This window comes from Fusarium odoratissimum, assembly GCF_000260195.1.
Source record: "Fusarium odoratissimum NRRL 54006 unplaced genomic scaffold supercont1.9, whole genome shotgun sequence".
Lineage (NCBI taxonomy): Eukaryota > Fungi > Ascomycota > Sordariomycetes > Hypocreales > Nectriaceae > Fusarium > Fusarium odoratissimum.
In genome coordinates, this window is record NW_022158695.1 from 474,386 (window position 1) to 493,066 (window position 18,681).

Below are 18,681 nucleotides of genomic sequence, written 5' to 3' on the forward strand. Positions count from 1 at the left end.
ATGAGGGATTCCACAGCTTCAAAAAGCTGTCGCGAGACCCCTTTTTGAACCGTTGAAATGATGTGAAAGCTCCTTCCTCGATTGATACTATGCAGCTCATGAATTCGAGAGTTGGGGTCGTTGAGGAATGGTTGGTAAGGAACAGGTGCCCCCTGCATCATATCGAGCATATTCTTTTCATGGAGCTTCTCGACGTCATGAACGTCCAGCGAATCCCTTGAGCTAAGGATATCAAGAACACCAGAGATGGTCATCCGGTGATCCGTAGCTCCACAAACGACGATCGGAATTTCTGGGGGTCCTTGGTTGCACAACTCTACTGTTTCTTCCATCGTACATGCGATAGTCGCATCGTTTGGATGGTCGGGTTGAGTTGAACCCTTTAATGAACTGAACCCGAATCTGAGACAAGGTTTCCTCCTTGAAGGGCGTGTGGTGGGTGATGTTGCCCACTCGATCGACGGCATCCATCATTCATGATGGGACACTATCGCGGTACTCATACAGCGCGCAAAGACGAATAACCGCGTATTTCCACGAGCCACCTTGCACTTTGTGTGTGACCTGGGGCAGTAGCGGAATGTCGTCTGGGGCGTGGTCGACCGATGATGTAGAAAAGACGCTGGCACTGCATAGATCCTTGGTACAAGCCGTAGATAGTTTGTGAATCGCTGCCTTGTAGAGAGCCAGAGCGTGGCCACTTGAGATGACTCTTGATCTCGACTTTGCTGGGGTCAGAGCAGAGCTATCCCCAATAAAGGCCACAACTTTCAGGAGACGATAGCGGAGATTCCGGGTCCGCTGTGCACTCTTCGACTGAGCTCCCCTAAAGTTCGGTACAACGCGGAGAACATAAAAGTCAGTATTATTCTTCCCAGCCTGTAACTCGAAACATACTCTGGTTCTTGGTGTTTGATGTATCTCTGATCTGGGAACCAGAGCGGTTGTGAGAAGGGGTGCTGTTCTTGTCAAGCCAATGTATCTATGTTGCACGAGGACAGTGGGACGGAACAGCATGGTGTTGTTGAACTGTCCAATTTCTCGTCTTGGTTGTCTCCCAGGTCTTTTTTCAGGGTATTGCCTCGATCATCGTCTCTTTTCCAAAGTCAGGTTGGAACATACGGTCCGTGCCCTGTGTGATAACTGATGATATCCTCTGAGCCTAGAGGATTGTCAATAACGCTGTCAGCGTCGGTATCGGGAAGACATCATGTTTGAGTAGGTGAATCTGGAAGAAGGCACTCTACTGGGATAGAGAAAAACCTAGCATTGTATGCGACTTGCAGAGTTACGACTGCTTTGCGTTGGTGGAGTATCTGGGCTTGAATACTTTGACATATTGAGAAATGGGAGACGTCACACACATCCCGGGTAGGCTTGCGTGATGTAATAGGCGTTTTGCTGCTCTTAGTTGACTTCGGATCCGGTTTAGGGTCTGCCTGCTTCTTGCCCCTAGACTTGGGCTTATTGCATTAGATAAGAGGAATAATTATAAGGGGTATTTGACTTACTGTTAAGATAACCAACCACTATATCGCAGTTGTCAACTCACCAATGTTTTCTAATAACGGCTCAGAATCTGGCGGTATCGTCCTGTGCGGTGAAGATCCATACTTTGATGTCTTGCTGCGTTCTCTCCAGCACCTGATTCGCTGAGCGCAGACCATAAAGCGACCTCTTGATGAACTTTGATAGATCATGCCGAATATCATCTGCGACACAGGCCTGGCATCTGCCGCGGCAAGCCCTTCTGTAATCATAGAGGTTAGGCTTGAAGCCCTAGCACTTGTAATACTGCTGTTCGTCCTTGGGTAGAGCCTCGCTCTTGTATAAGTAACCCCGGCACTTCTTGCTCGCGCCGTCATAAAGCATGCAAGTTTTCTTCCCTACTGGGATAACACAAGGAATGGTTCTTTTTCTGTTATAAAGAATGTCCAGCTTAAAGAGCTTAGATAGAAGCAAAATGAATGGAGCATTAAGCAGGGGATGTAATAGCTGCTGCTGGTCGGACTGGTTCATGAATTGATGATCCTCCCGAGCATCGTTTCTTGAACAGACGTGCTGTTGATGCTCGTTCGTTGTTCCATGACCTCTAAGTAGACTTCATCGACCTCCAAATCCTTTGCCGTCAGCAATCAGAGGCCAGATCGAACTGTTTTTCATTGTTGATGATGAGCATTCGACCTGAGTCGATCAGGTTTGCAGCTTGTCTAGAAGAAGAGCATTAGTACGCCTCAGCCTTAATCCTAAACCTAGGCAGGGGCCCATGTTCTAGAAATGGGATTATCTTGAGGTGAGAAGAGAAGGCAGGAGGTGAACCAGTCGTCTTTAGCCTTTCATGTGAAGATATCATGCAGATTCTCATCTGATAGGGCAACAGTATCGGTACCAGCTGTCGATCAGTGATTGACGCCATTGGTTTGGCCGAGTGGAGTGTCGAGTCTGAGATGGTCATGCTGTAATGGGAGCAGCATTGCATGGCTCGGCTCGAATTTATGTCGCAAGGACAGATTGTGTTCGTAAGCGGTCACCCTCGCAAGATCCTTATACTTGAACCAGGGGTTCAGGGGATGCGCTATCCCGGGGAACACACCGCCTGATGGCTTCTTTGAAGGCTTATCATTAAGATTGTTATATCTGGGTCGACGGATGGCTGAGAGGAGATGGCGCATTTGCTCAGATGTAAGTTCTCTCCGTGAGGACGGTGAGGAACATAGCGAGCGATGCCATTAATAGACACCAGATCTCGCTTGATCGCAACACTCAGCTCTTCAAGTTCCTGCGAGGCCGGTAGTCTCATACGATTGCTCGGTTGAGCTGATAGAGCTCTTCGGAAACCTTCTTCTTCAGTTCATTGGCTTCTTGAAGGATTGAGACAGCACCAGAATCCCCGTCCCATTCAGATGCTGTCCAGGCCTTCGCCGTGGAATTGAACCCTTGATAACAGCTCCCAAGAAAGCCGGGCTGAAGTCTTTCTTCTGTTAGTTGATTGTATATGATCACTCGTTGAGATAGAAACAGCTTTGATTCGTTGCTCAGCTCGGCACTTTCAGTCTGAGACTTGGGGAAAGCCATGCGATGGGAATACCAACGTGCACAATTAGGTATGGCCTCCATTCATTAGAGGTGTTGGTCACATCCTCGAAGATTTGAGTGGCCTGTTCGATCTGCTCTGCAATATGAAACATGATATTGAGTACAAATAGTAGCTCTTGAACTGTTTTGTTGATGTATTGTGAGAACACCCATCTTGAAGCGTTGGTGGAGACTGAGTGTATGTGCAAGGGCGAGAACGAGACAAAAATGAATTGCAAAGGTCTAGGATCTCGATATTTGTGACGGAATAGCGAGAGGACCGAAACTGGTTGTCGGACGCTGCCTCAGGTCACGGAAAAGAATGTCCGATTGACCCCTCGAACGGATCTGAATACCACTTGACAAACGACGTGGAATCACCACATGGCTGATATTTCCGTTGGAGAAACCGACTCTCACTTCAGCGTTGATGTAATTAAGCCTATGGTGAAGGTGAGGGAGGGGATCTGGGAGCTCCAGAGGATCGTGGGGTGTCAGCCCTGGCTCTCTGAGTATCAATCGCTGTCCGCCCAAGTCACCCTTCGACATGGCGATCTTGAGAATTGTATCACCCGCCAGGATGACATTAATCTCATCCCAATCCTTTTGGCTTTATCGCCGTATAGTTCTGCAACTCGGGCTAAGCCACTATATATCATTGGGAGTGTGATATATAGCGCATCAAAGGGGATACCTCCCCTCTCCGTAGTTATCCTATCCCCAGTCTTCCGTAACCCTTTGGGCTTGGTGGGGGGTAGAGTCAGAGAATGAACTGAAACTCGTCATGTTCACGCTTTGACGAGTCAGCATATACATACGCGACCGACGGGTTCTCGGAAGCCTTGTCGTGATGCACCGCGTGGATGACATAGCGGTCGTCGCAGCGTCGATCGGACTTGGGGTGGTCTTCGAGCGTCTTCGCCGGGTTTGAGACAGTGACAGCCGAAATGCGACGGCCCGAGAAGTGAAGTTGTACTGCAACTTCAGGATTGATCATAGTATCGCATGTCCGTCATTGCCGTACTCTGCCGTTGCGTAGATACCTAGCTCACCTGCCCGGGCCTCGGCGAGCCGGATGTTGAACGGGCGGATCGCTGTAGTCTCTCTCGCCCGGCCAGCCTCATCGATTGGGCTTGATGCGATGACTGAAGTAGTACTCCGGTAGAAGATTCAGCGACTCTTCAATAGGCCATTGAAGGCGGCGGAGCATATGAACCAGTGTCGCCTGGCTACCTGCGCTGGCGAGTCAATTATTGAGGATGAGCAACAAGGGCTTGAGGAGCAACTGCTGGAGGAGCGCGTATCTGGGCATAGGCTTGGTACAACATGTCAACAGCTTTGTCATCGGCCTGCTCAATTCTCTGCTGCTCGACTGTGTTCATGTGAAGGCTGGCGCTATGCAAGCACGAAGCCGCGCTTATGTCCTTCTTCTCTGTGGTAATTGTCTCCTTACAGATCGCGATGCTGATCAGCATCATCACCAATATCCCGAAGCGTTTGTTTTCCATCCACCTTGGCCTTAGCCGGGCGTTTCTTTTATGCTCTGGTTTGAGATTGGAACTGCTCGAGCGCAAACGGGCTTCCTAACATGAGAGCACGCTTGGTAAACGTCTCTCAGTATGCTTCATTATTGTTCCAGGCCATTTGCGTCTTTTCTTGGCCTTCAGACTGTTTTCACTGACTCTGAACCACTCTAACCACTTGGTCCGTTATCAAGAGGTAAACGCATCGTCTAGAAATGGGACACCGAGAACGTTAACTTCATTTGTATTACAAACAAGCTGTTCGTCTTGATGCTCCGCAGACTGACGGAGGTGGTTCGCAATGAGAGGGAATAGGGGCTCCAAGTTTCGGCACTGGTGCTTAATAGGGTTTGGTGGAGGACCGAAGGGCGGCTGTGGACCATCATGCTCGTCGAGTCAGCACTGGAGTGTATGGTTCGGATCATTGCCGTCTGGATCTGAGCCAGGGTTTTCTTAAAGAATGATGTGTGGCGAGCGACGTCGCCCTTGCGATTGACAGTATCCTTTTTCCGTGATGAGATAGTAACCCAATGTTTGTTCCTCATTGTCGTCTAGAGTGAAGCCGTGCTTCTGACTGGGTCCTTGCGAGTATTGCAGGGATGAGGCGTATACGACATTCGAGGTCTTGAAGGCGTTGAAACGAATCGTTTAGTGGCCAATATTATGATGCTGAATGGGACATGTACAGCCAACAAGTTGACAGGACATCCAAAACGTTAACCTCGCTTGTAGCCTGAAGCTACAAACAAGCTGTTCGTTCAAATGCCTCTCAGACCAGCCGGTAGATCATGACATTTGCAGCCCACCACTCAACGCCGATAACGACAAGTATCATCCAGAATGTTCAACTTGGGGTAACAGGGGGCCACTTGGCCTGAGAAACTCTCCAGCCACAATGACCGTGAAATCCTTATATCAGTAAGATTCAATTCTATCCGGCCTGTAGACTACTCACTCGCACATGATATTCTGTCAGTTCTTTAACCACAGTCATTTCTGAGTCTACCAAGTTCACAATCTTGTCAACAATCGGGTTGAACACCCCATTGACGTAACCACTATCTTCGAGAGACTGGTCACCAAGGGCATGCGTACACAAACAAGAGCAGGAGAGTAAGGCTGTCCTTGCCCAGCTGTCGAACTTGATGAGATGTGTTCTAAGATTGCCGTTGCGCGTAAATGTATTACCACAGTTTGGACACTCATGCTGTACCTTCTTCTGGTATTTGGCAAAGTGTTCAGATTGATCAGCGCAGAACTCTAAACGTTCTCTCCTATGCAGATTTTGCACTGTTCGCATTTGCTTTGATGCACATATCAATGCGACACCAGAAACAGTGCAAAGAATGTAGAGAGGGCTACACTGATCAATCTGACGTTCTTCAGTCCCAGAAGATGCTCTGTGCCAACGTAGACCAAAGGATACAAACAGACTGCTCTTCAAGAAGACTCGCAAAGACACGGGCCGTCCCCTCACGGCCCGAATATAATACAAAAGCAGCACGGCCAGGGGCCGTACTATGATAGTTGAAGAGAAGAAAGAAGGAAAGGAAAGGAAAGGATGGGAGGAATATCTGGTATGTATACTCGATTCCCGGGATCGGAATAAAATTTCATTCTAACTCCATCGATTCCTAAAGATATGGATGTCGGTGGTCGGGTAGTGGTTAATCTGTGGCATAGTAATTACGGAAGATGACATTGTCTCTGTCACAGCGGGAAAGATGTCTTGATGCATACACGTACGGGCCAATGTGTATTGTTCCGAAGAAATTGCCTATGCGAATCCTTCAAGGTGTAAAGTGTAGCCAATATGATGTCCACGATTTGCATGCTGAGCTTGGGCACGGCTTCGTGCATGACAACTTACGTTTGCTGATGTTCTGGACACATCACCAATGAGCTACTGTGCGTACACTCCAATTTCTTCTCCATGGTTATTCCCATTACTCAATTGGAGTCTCAAACCATCCCGAGTCAAGTTTTGCCCATGACTCGGAAGTCATTTGCTCCTCTCGAAGATAATGTATGTAATTTACGCCGAGTCTACTTGAGTCGTTCGACATCACGACAGTCGATGCACCACCATCCGTACTCCCAAACGCAGACCCCAGATCCTAGAATAAAATGTACATCACCACTTTCAGTATACACTCATAGTCCGAATATACAGCCCCTTCCTCAACGTACCTGTCCAACCGCCAGATGTCTTCCTGCCACAGATATCCCACCTCAACTCACCAGACAGCCTGATCAGGCATCCCAACATCGCCAGAGATCCAGATCCAGCCATCATTTTTGCAATGCGGCAATCCTCTAGGCCCTCATCTCCTCATTTCAGGCAGTAGTTTCACAACACTACCCGTTAATGCCTCGTCATCTTCCGTAATGGCATGTTCTCCCGTCCTTCTCTCGGGAAGCAAACGTCACGACACCGGAGCAGAAGCCAAATCATGACATAGTCAGCGGAAAGTTGCAGTTCTGATACCACAGTTCCCTCATCAATGCACCATTCCGTCCACCAGATGTCTTCCCACCACCGATATTCAGCTTCAGCCGGCCGAACAACTTCCTTGAGCATACCATCATCATCGGGAATCCAGACTCGACGTGTCATTCCTTCAATTCTGTTACCTTCCAGGTCTTTTTCCTGTTAAGCCATGTATCAGACTTAAAATAGACCACTTCAACACTTTACTCGGGCACACCTTCCCCGAAGAGGTTCTCTCCCGTCAAGATCTCGGGAAGCAAGCATGATCCCACCTTAATTGCATAGCTTCCAAGAATATCTATCCCCGATGCATACATTCGTTTGGATCGAGTACCCGCATCGCTTACTAAGACGGACTGATGAGATATTGTTCGGATACTGGCCGCCGCGACGGGGACAATAGCTCTCACCGAGGCCGCATTGCAGCTCAGGGCGTTTGGCATATGACTCAACCTGCGGCCTGACGTATCGGATTTCGCCTGTTTAAGCTGGTGGCGATATCACAAACAATAATCAATACCGTTAATCAATTCACAGCACGGAAATGCTGTCAGCTTGTGCCTCTACATGTAAGTCGCCACCATGAGTTTGAGGACTTTACATGTCTCAACTCGGCCTGCCAAGAGGCTGTTAGAGGCGGCGAGCAGTATCTGCATACCGATTGGATCGGGAATTCTACCAATAGCTTTACATTGGTGGATCATTTCATGACTATAGGTTAGGTTGAAGACAAGGCTTTGTTATGTGAAGTTGTCGTGAGACGGGGTTTGCGTGTCCATATGGTTTGAAGGACAGTTCTTGCCTCAAACCTCAAGCTAGGTGCCAGAAATCCTACTCTGTGTTTAAATGAGCATTGAAATTTAATCATGGTATTTATTGTTTGCATGCTCGTTTCAGGTCCTTTGCTTCCTCGGGCCTTGAGGCTTGGTTCAGGGTAACATTCACATCAAGTCACAAGGAAAGTCAAATGTGAGGCGAATTAGCTTCATTTCTAACCAAGCCAGGCCATGTATCAGCCTGCCTCATCTCTCTATCTGCTATGTCTCGTTCAGCCGAGTAACTAAGAAACCAGAGCGAGTGTGATATCCCCAACGCCGATGATGATATGTAAGAAAAAGAAAAATACTGAGAGCCATCCCTTCCGATGCCATGCATGTCGCACTCCCAACGACGTACAATGATTTGGCCCTGAGGTCACAAAGACCACACGGTGACAAAGTCAAGAACACACAGTTTATTATGCAAACTTGTCCTTCCACTGTGATCCAAATTCCTTCCAGATGCCAGGAGCTAAGTGGTAAAAACAAACAAAACAATCACACTGCCCGTCGCGCCGTTCATCCCGCATCCCGAATCGCCTGTCTGCGATCGAGGTAAATTTCGTATTTCGTAAGACATGTTTCGTTTCGTAAAGTGTATGAAACAATAGAACAACAAATATCAATGCCCAGGCTGAGATGATAAATAAAACCCGATATGGTGGAATACATGCGTCAAACGCCGTGAAATGAAGTCCGAGGACGATACATAAGAGGTCGGCTCAGCTGTCTAGGCAGCATAGGCTTCGCGGTAAGCTGGGTACTCGCTAAATTGCACATCGCCGTAACTTGAAGTCTTGACCTTTCCGGGGTAGTTGCCGTAGCTAGCAGAGTAGGCAGCATCGCGAGAGGGCATGGAAGGACGCTCAACGATACGAACGTTGGGTTGGTTGGCGTAGTACGAGTAAGCCTCCTCAGTAGGGGTGGCGCGTGAGTATGAGTTCTGTAGCGTTGTGCGGCCATCATTTACTCGGTACTGCATCACATGTTCGCCACGCGACTCAGGAGAGCGATGCTTCTTGCTGCTGCGGTGAGACTTACGCTCCCGTTCCCGTCGGTAGCGTTCATAATCATCCTCATCATCACTCTCAGGGACCTGAGCTTGCATCCTTGTGCGACCACGGCCGCGGGGATCGGGCTCAGGATACGCGCCACTGAAGGTTTGAGCTCGAGAGATGCCTGGGACGTGGCGACTGTAACCCTCATTGGGCATAGTATTCGTCCGTCTGGGAGGAGATGTGGTAGGTGCGCCAGTAGCTGTGGCTGACTTGTGCATATGAGGACGAGCGGTAGGAGGAGTAGCCTCGATAGGATCATCGACAACCTCAGGCTTGTAAGCCTTCTCGCCGGTGGATCCGCGTCTAGGTTTGGCGGATGATCGGCGGGCATCGTCATCGTCAGCCGGAGCAGCGAAAGGAGAGCCGACTGGAGGAGGAGTAGGAGCGGGAGGTTGAACCATGTGTCGAGAAGCGTATGAGCCTTTACTTCTAGAGGCCTGGATATAGTTGAGTGCAGCGTTGGTCTTATCCTGGTATTCCACAGGAATGGGTGGCGGGTGCATTGAGCTTGTCGTGGGAGGTGCCTCCTCACGGTGTGATGATCGATCACGCTCGCGTCGCTCATCGTGCTTCTTGCTGGACTTCTTCTTCTCGGACTTTGATGAGATGGGCTCACCATCGTAGGTCTCAATGTAAGGCTTCGTATGTCGCTTCTTCTCCTCAGTATCTCGCTTGCGAGACTTATCGCGGCTCTTCTTCTCAGCACGTCGGGCTTCCTTCTCAGCCTCCTTGTTCTCCTTCTCAGCACGGCGAATGGCTTCGTCGGCTCTTCTCCGTCGCTCACGCTCACGCTCCTTCTCTCGGAGTTCTCGCGCATATTCCTTCTCTCGCGCTCGTTCCAACTCTTTCTCCCTCTCCCTCTCTTCGCGCTTTGTAGTCTTGTCTTGATAAGACTTTTCCCTTCTCACAGTTCGAACTCCCTCAAAGATATCGGCAGCGCGAGGATGCTCATCCTCATAAGAACGCGAATATGAAGAATAACCCCGGACAGGCGATGGCTGTCGGTCCGTCTTGTATGTGCGGTCATTAGTGCGAATTTCGTATTTATATGTTGTAGATGTAGGTGTAGGTCGACTTGATGAGGGGCTCGCGGTGGTTGAAGCAGAAGGGCGACTTGATGCGCTCGCAGCAGCCTTCGCCCGCATCTGCTCACGGAGTTCTGCTAACCGGGCCTGATCATCATAGCGTTTCCGCGCCTTTTCGTCGGCCAATAATTCGTAGGCAGTTTGAACCCTTTGAAACTCGTCCTGCTTCTGGGCCTTTAATGTTGGGTCTTGAACCTTATCGGGATGGCACTTGAGAACGAGCTTTCGGTGCGCAGATCGAATCTCGGGCAGTTGCGCATCTTTGGCAACACCCAGGATTTCGTAAGGGTCAGGAGTTGATGTAGTCATGTTGGGGGAATTGCTTTCGACTACTGGTTGGGCTGGAGTCGAGTATATAGGTTAACAAATGGTAATCGCGAGGCTGTCTATTGCATCGATCCGAAGGTCGTCGGAAGGGCGAGGCTTTGGCGGATCTTGGTGAGGCTGTCAAGGGGTAAGGCAGGGCTGGGTGGCTGTATGTATATTAGGCCAAGTTGGGTATTCTCCGGATTGGTGTTGTCCAGCGATAGGAGGCGGTCGCAGGATAGGTGGTCTGGGCTTTGGGGGGCGGTGTTTGGTGTATTTCTGAGTCTCGTCGCCAGAGCAAGGTGAGTGGGTGCTCGGATTTGCAGGGTACCGTAGAACCAGGCAGAAACTTGTACTCTATACTTGCAAGTGCAGTGCCGGATCAAACGAAAGACCAAGAGTTGGCGGGCGAGGGGGAAAAAAGAAAAGGAAGTGTTTATTTACGTGAGCAGCCGGCTGCTGAACACGAGAGAAAGCGACGATATGAATATTTGGTGGTGTTGTTTGGTTGTTCACGTCCACAGTGGAACAGAGGAACAATGCGGGAGAAGGAGACCAGCAGTCGTTGGGGTATTGACTATTGAAGAACAAGAGCCAGATGAGGTCACGGGCAAAGGGTGGCTAGCGACAGGGGAGAGTGATTCGTTGGTACAAGGGTCGATAGTGAGAGGACGGCGGACAGAGAGACTAGAGTTGACGATCAGACACCAGGTAGTAGGGGGTCCACGACTGGCTTGCTGGAGGGTCGCCTTTGGCGTTTGGGGGTGCCGGTTAGAGCGGTCCACCTGTGTCGTCTGGTGGTGCGTGGTCCTGAGCTGTTGCTAGTGGTCGCTGCTGGTCCAAGGTGGTCCCCTGAGGGGTGCTGTAGAGTGTAAGCGGTCGTAGAAGAGTAGGTACTTGTTGGTCCCTCTTTGAGATGGAGTCGGTCCCGTCGTGGTCTGGTCTCGCTGTGGTGGAGTTTGTGAGTCGTGGCTTGGTTATGGGACTCGAAGAGTCACTTGGTCTGATGAATTTGACCGAAATACTCTGAATAACTTGGTTTTAAAAAGAGTCAATCAGACAAGTTGGAGTCTACTAATCAAGACAAATGGGTTGACTCGCGAGGCGTGTATTTGTAACGAGGTGGTTGGGTGTTTTCTAAGCTGCAACTGGAAGTACCTCTTCTGTGCCAAGAACTTCCTGCCTGAGGTTCCTGTTTGAGTGAAAAAGGTACGTATCTCTTGGTGGAGTGAGCAGAATCGGTTTGCGATGGAAGATTGGAAAACAATTGGGTGAGGGGATTCCGTCCCTTGCTCCAAAAGGCAAAGAATCAGGAACGTGGCGAGTTGATTTTTACTTTAATTCTGATTCTAAAGCCCGTAAAGAGACTTGAAAGAGACTTCAGGCGTTTAAAACTCGCCCCCTTAGCCCCCTTTCGAGAACGCGGCGATGGCGATTTATCATGAGCTGACTAGCAGCTCCAAGTGAACTGACACGCCGGAGCGAGATGCTTGGTAAGGGTTTTCTCTCTGCAATGCGGCCTCGGGCGAATAGCGTAGCGTAGCAGCGATGAAGAATCCTGCTAGAAAAGCCGGCAATGGAAGGGCATCGAATGCCTCTCAGAGTCCCGTCCAGCCAAGACCAGACGGGAATTGCTGGCAGCCCGCACTTATACCGGGTTAGTGAGAGGTCCGCTGGCCGTTAGTGGTCAATTGTACGGCCTCCAGGGCCTTTGCACTGAAATGGCTCGCTGGCAGACCTGATTCGATGACAAGTGGGCTTGTGGCGCGGTTTGTAAGAGGTACGCGGCCTTACGAGTCGAGACACGTCGAGGTACATGCGTCTTAGTGGCGAGGTCTACGGAGCTAAGTGTACCAGGTATGGTGAGTCAGGTTATCCCTCAAGTACCGCGTCACTGTTTCGCTGCGCGAAATGGCTGAGAAATCGGCCACGGAGCGCGATGAATCAGTGTGAGCCGAATAACGAATAACGAATTGAGCATGATTATGATCATCTTTTCAAGGATGCAGGGTCAGATTCGGTGTCGGATTTTAGATCAATTACTGGATTTGAGTAATCTCCATGTCCGAAAGAAACTATCCGTAATTCCCCTTGAATAATCAGTCTTAGTAGAAGGCGATTCCGTAGTGGTGTACGAAAATTCGGTACCTGATTTTTCGGTTGCACAAAGCTTGTGTCCAAAGTACCTCTTTAATTGAAGTGGCTGGTAGTGGCGAGTAAGACCTTCAATTGAATCTTTCTCTTCAGATCCAACATGAATCTACCTCGGGGCCCGCGGTAGCTGATGAGAGCTGATGAATTGCTTGTGCGAACGTCGTAAGAATGAGCCACAATGTTCATGTATGATGAGGTGAGGCATCCGATGCTCCGGGTCTCACCAGATCATCCATCGTCAATTCAGGGTCCGAGTGGAGATGTCACAACAAAGTTGGCTCGTTCATTGATTAATCCGACGACTCCGTGAACTTTCTTTGTCTGTAAGTATCAGCCCAGGAACATCCTGACAAGGCAATCGGCCCAGCAAAAGCAACATCGGTTCCCATGATACGCCTCAGGCGTTCATCAACCCCCGTGATGAAACGGGTCCTCTAACTGCAGAGGACGGTCATCACGGAGCCCGATCGGTAGCTGAAAGATGCCCAGCGGGAGGGGAACGGAAGCGGGAGGGAGCGGGACGAAGCCAGAGGCGGTGAGGCTGATGACTGGCGTGTCGTCTCTAATTTAGCAACCAAAGGCTGTATCTAAGCCAGCTGAATAACTTACACGAGGCGGTGCTGAGCGAGAACGATAGTTTCTATTTCAGCACTTGAAGCGAGGCTGAATATCTAATGATTGAAAACTGTCTCCATGAGGCTAAGCAGAGTTGAGTAGAATGGACCGATGCTAGGGCAAACTCGACACCAAAGTGAAGCTACTGTGTGTACTCGAGCCCTCTCTCAGATTGGATGACCAAAGTGCAAACATACATAGCCCAAACAACGACATATCACTTTTCAACAGTCGATTAGTTCTCTCACCCCATCTCATTGGGTCACCAACATCTATGGGCTGACTGGCTTGCTCCTCGTTGGGCTGAACACCGCTGAGGCCATCTGGGCATGAATTGCAAGACAGCATCATGCCTGCACCAAGAACGATGGCATGAAGTGCAAATGATTCCTCCCACCACGAGAACAAAAAAGTTAGATCGTCGATCAATTACTCGGTGTGTAGAGCTCCAGGGATCGACGTCTTGAGCTCTCAACAGCTCTGGAGCTAAGAACAAGCCAAGCTCCCTAGCTGTGCCCTGATGATATTCGGAGAATACATGCGGTCAATTGCTTCAAGAAGCTTGCATGTAATCACTATAGCGACAGCATCCCATGAGCTTTTTAGCTTGATGCTCAGCTCGCTTGATCAAACGATGCAGCTAGAAGCTCCAGCAAGGTATGGATACCATCTCCACGACGGGTTTGTAACTCTGGTAGCGCGCGATTCTATTCATCAATCTAGTGGAATAGGCGACCTGCTGCAGCAGATATCCCTGAATAGAGACCCCTTTTGGTGCCGGATAGTGATAGTGGGCGCAGACCATGGCATCACGAGGCCTGCATTTCCAAGTTGCACGGCGTTCTTAGAGTCTCGCTTCACCCCCTGCAGCCCGCTCTCTGTGGATACAGAATCACGTTGCTATGGCTTTTTGATCAATGTCCTGGAGACTCATGATAATAAACAATAAAATTAGAGAATGAGATATTCGGTGAAGGATTAAGAAACGCTGAGAGAGATGCCTCCACAGTTACCAAGATACCCCCACGATGCGCAAACCACGGGCGAAGTACATGTGGAGTGATAGCTTCATGAGCAGTATCATGATGTGGATGCTACACCAGCCAGACACACGAGCATTCCTGCAGAAGGCTTCTCTATGGTCTCCTCGTCCGATAGGAGATGGACCTGCAGAGAGGTAGTGGGCGCAAGCTGACAAAGACCAATTAACCAGAGAGGAAATGTCCAAAGATGGTGGTGAGGGGCATTCTGTTTCTCTGCATGACACCATCCAAGAGAAGACTCGAGTCCTACGGTGCTGCAGAATCCATCACATCCGGCTATTTTTTTCCCACTCATAAGCGCCTGTGTGACGAGCCGTGATGAGTGAACGAACCACAAATCACCTTCTTTCCACTACAAAAGTTAATGGTATTCTTTCCATTCCAGATGAACGATCAAATAGTCAGATGCTCCCCCCAGATCAGAGACTCGTGGTCATCAGCGTCATGGCCCAGAAGCCGTTGGGCTGAACAAGGACAAAAAAGAAGGCCTGATGTTTAGTATATGATTGGACAGTTCTTCCCCATCTCGGGAGAGGGCGGGGCCGCCAACGGGCTCTGCATCTGATCACATCTCTGTGATATGCCGACCAATCAAGATAAGCATCTCTGTCTCTGAATGAGGGCTTTTTCCCAAACGGACTGTTCAGCTCTAGGCTAAATCACACATTCCTCCATATGTCAGTAAGATCAGGATCAGCTCAGCACGCGTAATACTCTCCAGGTCTCCGTATCTGGCCAGGTTACAGCCGGGCATCTGAACAAACAGAAGACCAAGCTAGGGAAGACAAAGCCAACCAACGGCCACCGCCAGAACGAGCGAAACCAAGGGAAGATCATCGACAGTTTTGTCCAGGGGGTTGCTTCCCAACTGAGTAAGGAGCGTGGAGGGTGCACGTCTCTGATAGGTATAGCAGACGGCAACGATTGATAAAAGACCCTCCTCACGGGAGCTGTCTAGCCATCTCGAGGCAAGGCCGGTGCTTGAATCTGATCGCAGCATGTGGCTTTGGGGATCACAGGCCTGAGCTTCTAGGCTTATCCCTGGGAAGAAGCGCCAAAGTACCTCTTTGCTGCTGCTTACTGCGTAGAGCTACAAGCTGAGTGAGAGATGAAACGTGAGTGGCAGCAAGGTTCTAGAAGAGTTCTGCCTCTGAAGCTTCAGACAATACAAACATTGAATTCCTGTTCCACGACAGTCATCGCGAGACACGCCGTCGTTCTCATCTCTCAAGCGCAATGACATACAAGACGTACCACGATCATACGGTTGACGTTAGGGCCAGAAAATCCAAGTGTGTGGCCCGGCACGAGTTCCTTGACGTTGTTCGGTAGCTTGCGATGGAGGGCAACGCACCACGTGGGTGTGCTCTTTACCAGACGTCAAATTCTTGGATCCGGCTTTTTTTGTACTGTCAAGATCAGGTTTCCAAGTTTTGAAGAGACAAAGCTGGACCATTGACGATATCCACCATGTGAGCCCAAGAATGTTCTATAGCTATTGTAAACTTGATCCATCTGGCACCAACTCTACAGCTCGATCGATACCGGTACCCTTTGACGATCCCGCGATTGGCGATGTCATGACCCCTCGCACGCGTCTAGTTAATGACCTCCCAAACTCCAGGGAACATCCCGCCTGCACCCGCGTCGGTCAAATGCCTCAAGGGCCTGTACCTGGAAAGATCATCGTCTGCCATGTTTTAAATTCTTTTGCTTCTTCCCGAGCGGTAAACGCGGGGTTGAACTACCGTACCTGATCTAGCTCGTGTAAATTCATCAAGCTCAGGCTCAAAAGAGACAAGAATGCTTGGCTTCGCCGCTCCCAAGATAGAAAAAACACGGGGCACCTAAGCCACGCTATTGGGCTGAGGGTATCACGACAAAGACTGGCGGTGAGCAGGAATGAAATGTGAGGATATGGCGCCCCTCTTGGCGGAGCCCTGTTGGCTCCCCGCAGCGTCAGGCTTGATTGGTTTGTTTGTTTGGGTTGGATCTCTCTTTTGATTCTGTAACTCGGACGACCATGAATGAGCATGGAGAGGTTTTGGTTGATGTTAATGCTATAGGCACGTGGAGGATTATCATCAGATTGGTCCTGTTTCATGTCGCAAGGGATAAGATTTCTTTGTCTCCTTGGCGTCTCAACGGGAGGGGAATGGCTTCACCGTAAGATCGAGCAGATGCCGGCTATAGCATTGGTGGGAAACGGATGTGACTGGCTCGTGCGACTGATCATCCCCTGATCTTGAGGACTTGTTCCTTGAAGTCTGAGAGTTGATCGTGAGCTTCAGCCCAGGTCTAGGGTAGCCATCTAAAGACGAGTCACTACATGCCAAAGACGTGACGCGACATTGTAATACATTGATGAGAACAAGGTTTCAATTCAATTGAAGGTTCAATTAGCTCTCGCTCCTCTACCCCTCGAACAACCATTGGGACCACGTTCATGTACTACAGATGCATTACAGTTCATCCGTTGGATCCGACTACGACTCCAAGCTACCCAATGTTGGTTCACGACGAATACCACCACATCGATCAATTGCATCCCGATCCAGCATGATGCAGATGGTGCGTCACAGCGTAGCAAACATATCAGTAGCCCACAACCATCTGTAAACTTATCAAGAAAGCTCTCGCTTCGTCTTCGTTTGAGGCCATCTCTCTTTTCCCAACGTGGTTCGTTGGGCACCAACACGAGCCTGAGTCTAGGGTAAGCCAAGAGCGAATCACGGGGCTTCGATATGGCCCTCGTCCTCCCAGATGGGGAGATCAAGCTCTACTACGATGGGCTTATTGAACTGTTTTCCTCCTGTGTGGGGATATCGACTCTTCATAATCGCTGCGTTCACCACACACGTCTCTCGACGACCCATCCTGCCAGCGAGAGCTGTCTGGTCGCTCCGTGGTGAGGCGGGATCCCCTCCTAATCCGGTAGTGCCATGAGAGGCGTGTATATCAGCAGGGCCAGATCCGAAGGTGTATAGAGAGCTCTCTGCTGAGTCAATGAAACGAGGGACGTCCGTTACGTCAGGCTCTCTTGTACTTGATCCATATCGACCTGGATGGGAGCCATCATTAGCAAGAGATGGGGCCTTCTTCCCAGTCAGATCTATGAGGCAGGTTTTGTTATTGCCTTCGCCAGGGTCTTGCCAGCGTACGACACTCTCTTCTTGATAGGCGACATTCCGACAACTGAGATCCCACATCACTCTCTTAGCACCTCTTCCGTCATGAATATGGCCACAGACAGCAAGCTGCGGTCTCACTCGCCAAAGCGCCTGTCGAAGAGCCTCACAGCCAGTAGCGCGACGCTCATCCGTCTCATCGCAATGCGTCCTTGGAGGCGTGTGCGTCACCACAATGTCCGCGTCGAGTGGTATAGACTCCCAAATCGACGTCAGATCTGACCAGTTGCTGGGATTTTGAGGAGCATCATAGTAAAACGCCCACAATCCGAAACGTGGAGAGTAAGGCGATCCAAAGACCTTGAATTGCGTACGCGGCCCTGAATGAGATCTGAGGCGGATGGTAGCTGATTCGTGAGAGAGGTACGTTATCGAAGGCGAAGACGTGAACAGTCGTAGACACTCGTCATGAGACTGGGGTTTCTTGTTGTGGAAGTACAGGCCATGCTCAGCGTAAAACTTTGGGTCTAGAGTGAGGTCATGATTTCCTGACGTTCACAGAGTCAGAGACTACTACACTGTTCCATGAGGAGGCATACCAGCGATGACGATTTTGGCCTCAAAGTCCTGCTTCTCTAACCAAGCGACTGTCTTGGCAAGCTGAAAAGAGATCAGCTTCGGTCTTTTAAGTGACCATCAAGAGCATATGGGCCTGAACTACAGACCTCTGCGTGACTCCCTTGGTTGGTCAAATCTCCAGCGTGAATGAGAACATCACCCTTCGGGAGCTTGACCTGGCAATTGTGGGTATCTGAGATACACACAATTCTGGTCCTTCTCCTCATGACAGCTGCCATGGCGTCGACGGAAATGGAAATCGTTTACTCCAACGTTGAACTGATCCCAAGGATTTGGTTGACTTTGTCTAAACTCAGGAACCGAAAGTGTAATTGCTAGCGTTTGTGAGTTGTGAGGAATGAGTTTTGATGGAGACCATCAGCCATGCGATTGCGGAGTTGTCTAAGACAATTTTTGGTCCCTCTCAGGAAATGGAAGACAAGCTCATGTCAAGTGGTTGAGATCTCGACTGCAAGGGAGATTAGTGCAGCTCCGAGACGGGAGCGTCCGTCCAAAGCACGTTTTGAAGTTTCTTTGTCGTCCCTGAGTTGAAATGAGGTTCAACGTCTCGCTTGTGCCCGGGAATGCGAGGATGATGTGCAGGCTGCAGCGCAGATGGTGGATCAATGAATGGAGGCTCACTCAACACCAAATCAAGGCTGAAGAGTATTATCGCAGCGGATAAATGTCAACGTCAAAGCACAGACAACGCCGCAGGAATCAACAAGGGATGATGGTTCGGCGTATAAGGCCAGCAAGGGAAAAAG

At 49.8% G+C, this 18,681-nt stretch overlaps 8 protein-coding genes across 11 annotated transcripts; 1 reads left to right on the top strand and 7 right to left on the bottom strand.

Annotated features, from left to right (window-relative positions):
- Nucleotides 1–474: 474 nt before the first annotated feature.
- On the bottom strand, nt 475–1,017 carry FOIG_06540 (uncharacterized protein; the record flags this gene model as incomplete). Its single annotated transcript, XM_031205635.1, has 1 exon — nt 475–1,017. One exon carries the CDS (start codon nt 1,015–1,017, stop codon nt 475–477), a length of 543 nt encoding a protein of 180 aa, XP_031064359.1.
- A 1,779-nt stretch (nt 1,018–2,796) lies between these two features.
- Nucleotides 2,797–4,072, bottom strand: FOIG_06541 (uncharacterized protein; the record flags this gene model as incomplete). Its single annotated transcript, XM_031205636.1, has 2 exons — nt 2,797–2,971; nt 3,894–4,072. The coding sequence occupies 2 exons, from the start codon at nt 4,070–4,072 to the stop codon at nt 2,797–2,799; spliced, it is 354 nt and encodes a 117-aa protein (XP_031064360.1).
- A 253-nt stretch (nt 4,073–4,325) lies between these two features.
- Nucleotides 4,326–6,533, bottom strand: FOIG_06542 (uncharacterized protein; the record flags this gene model as incomplete). The annotated part of the gene is made up of 4 exons (XM_031205637.1): nt 4,326–4,507; nt 4,886–4,985; nt 5,554–5,998; nt 6,469–6,533. The coding sequence occupies 4 exons, from the start codon at nt 6,531–6,533 to the stop codon at nt 4,326–4,328; spliced, it is 792 nt and encodes a 263-aa protein (XP_031064361.1).
- A 303-nt stretch (nt 6,534–6,836) lies between these two features.
- On the bottom strand, nt 6,837–7,466 carry FOIG_06543 (uncharacterized protein). Its single transcript, XM_031205638.1, has one exon. It carries the CDS (start codon nt 7,213–7,215, stop codon nt 6,964–6,966), a length of 252 nt encoding a protein of 83 aa, XP_031064362.1. The 5' UTR covers nt 7,216–7,466; the 3' UTR covers nt 6,837–6,963.
- A 586-nt stretch (nt 7,467–8,052) lies between these two features.
- On the bottom strand, nt 8,053–11,702 carry FOIG_06544 (uncharacterized protein). Its single transcript, XM_031205639.1, has one exon. It carries the CDS (start codon nt 10,357–10,359, stop codon nt 8,638–8,640), a length of 1,722 nt encoding a protein of 573 aa, XP_031064363.1. The 5' UTR covers nt 10,360–11,702; the 3' UTR covers nt 8,053–8,637.
- Nucleotides 11,703–12,307: 605 nt separating this feature from the next.
- Nucleotides 12,308–13,509, bottom strand: FOIG_06545 (uncharacterized protein; the record flags this gene model as incomplete). 4 transcript variants are annotated; one of them, XM_031205641.1, is made up of 3 exons in its annotated part: nt 12,308–12,446; nt 12,505–13,058; nt 13,120–13,509. In XM_031205641.1, one exon carries the CDS (start codon nt 13,474–13,476, stop codon nt 13,240–13,242), a length of 237 nt encoding a protein of 78 aa, XP_031064365.1. In that variant the 3' UTR covers nt 12,308–12,446; nt 12,505–13,058; nt 13,120–13,239. The 4 variants fall into 4 exon arrangements, with proteins under 4 accessions (XP_031064365.1, XP_031064367.1, XP_031064364.1 ...); XM_031205643.1 differs by having other exon boundaries at nt 12,505–12,831; nt 13,120–13,473; XM_031205640.1 differs by having other exon boundaries at nt 12,308–13,058.
- A 272-nt stretch (nt 13,510–13,781) lies between these two features.
- FOIG_06546 (uncharacterized protein) lies at nt 13,782–14,306 on the top strand (the record flags this gene model as incomplete). Its single annotated transcript, XM_031205644.1, has 1 exon — nt 13,782–14,306. The coding sequence occupies exon 1, from the start codon at nt 14,154–14,156 to the stop codon at nt 14,304–14,306; it is 153 nt and encodes a 50-aa protein (XP_031064368.1). The 5' UTR covers nt 13,782–14,153.
- A 1,228-nt stretch (nt 14,307–15,534) lies between these two features.
- Nucleotides 15,535–18,681, bottom strand: FOIG_06547 (uncharacterized protein). Its single transcript, XM_031205645.1, has 3 exons — nt 18,022–18,681; nt 17,896–17,956; nt 15,535–17,844 (listed from the first exon to the last, which is right to left on the bottom strand). Exons 1-3 carry the CDS (start codon nt 18,151–18,153, stop codon nt 16,898–16,900), a joined length of 1,140 nt encoding a protein of 379 aa, XP_031064369.1. The 5' UTR covers nt 18,154–18,681; the 3' UTR covers nt 15,535–16,897.

What these genes read in the sequence shown, in the direction of transcription:
- FOIG_06543 (XM_031205638.1), bottom strand. Translation starts at nt 7,215, where the DNA reads ATGACACGTCGAGTCTGGATTCCCGATGATGATGGTATGCTCAAGGAA.
- FOIG_06547 (XM_031205645.1), bottom strand. Translation starts at nt 18,153, where the DNA reads ATGGCAGCTGTCATGAGGAGAAGGACCAGAATTGTGTGTATCTCAGAT. An exon ending in ACCAAGGGAGTCACGCAGAG is followed by an intron (nt 17,957 to 18,021) that starts GTCTGTAGTTCA and finishes ATCTCTTTTCAG; the next exon opens with CTTGCCAAGACAGTCGCTTG. An exon ending in GGCCAAAATCGTCATCGCTG is followed by an intron (nt 17,845 to 17,895) that starts GTATGCCTCCTC and finishes TGTGAACGTCAG; the next exon opens with GAAATCATGACCTCACTCTA.
- FOIG_06544 (XM_031205639.1), bottom strand. Translation starts at nt 10,359, where the DNA reads ATGACTACATCAACTCCTGACCCTTACGAAATCCTGGGTGTTGCCAAA.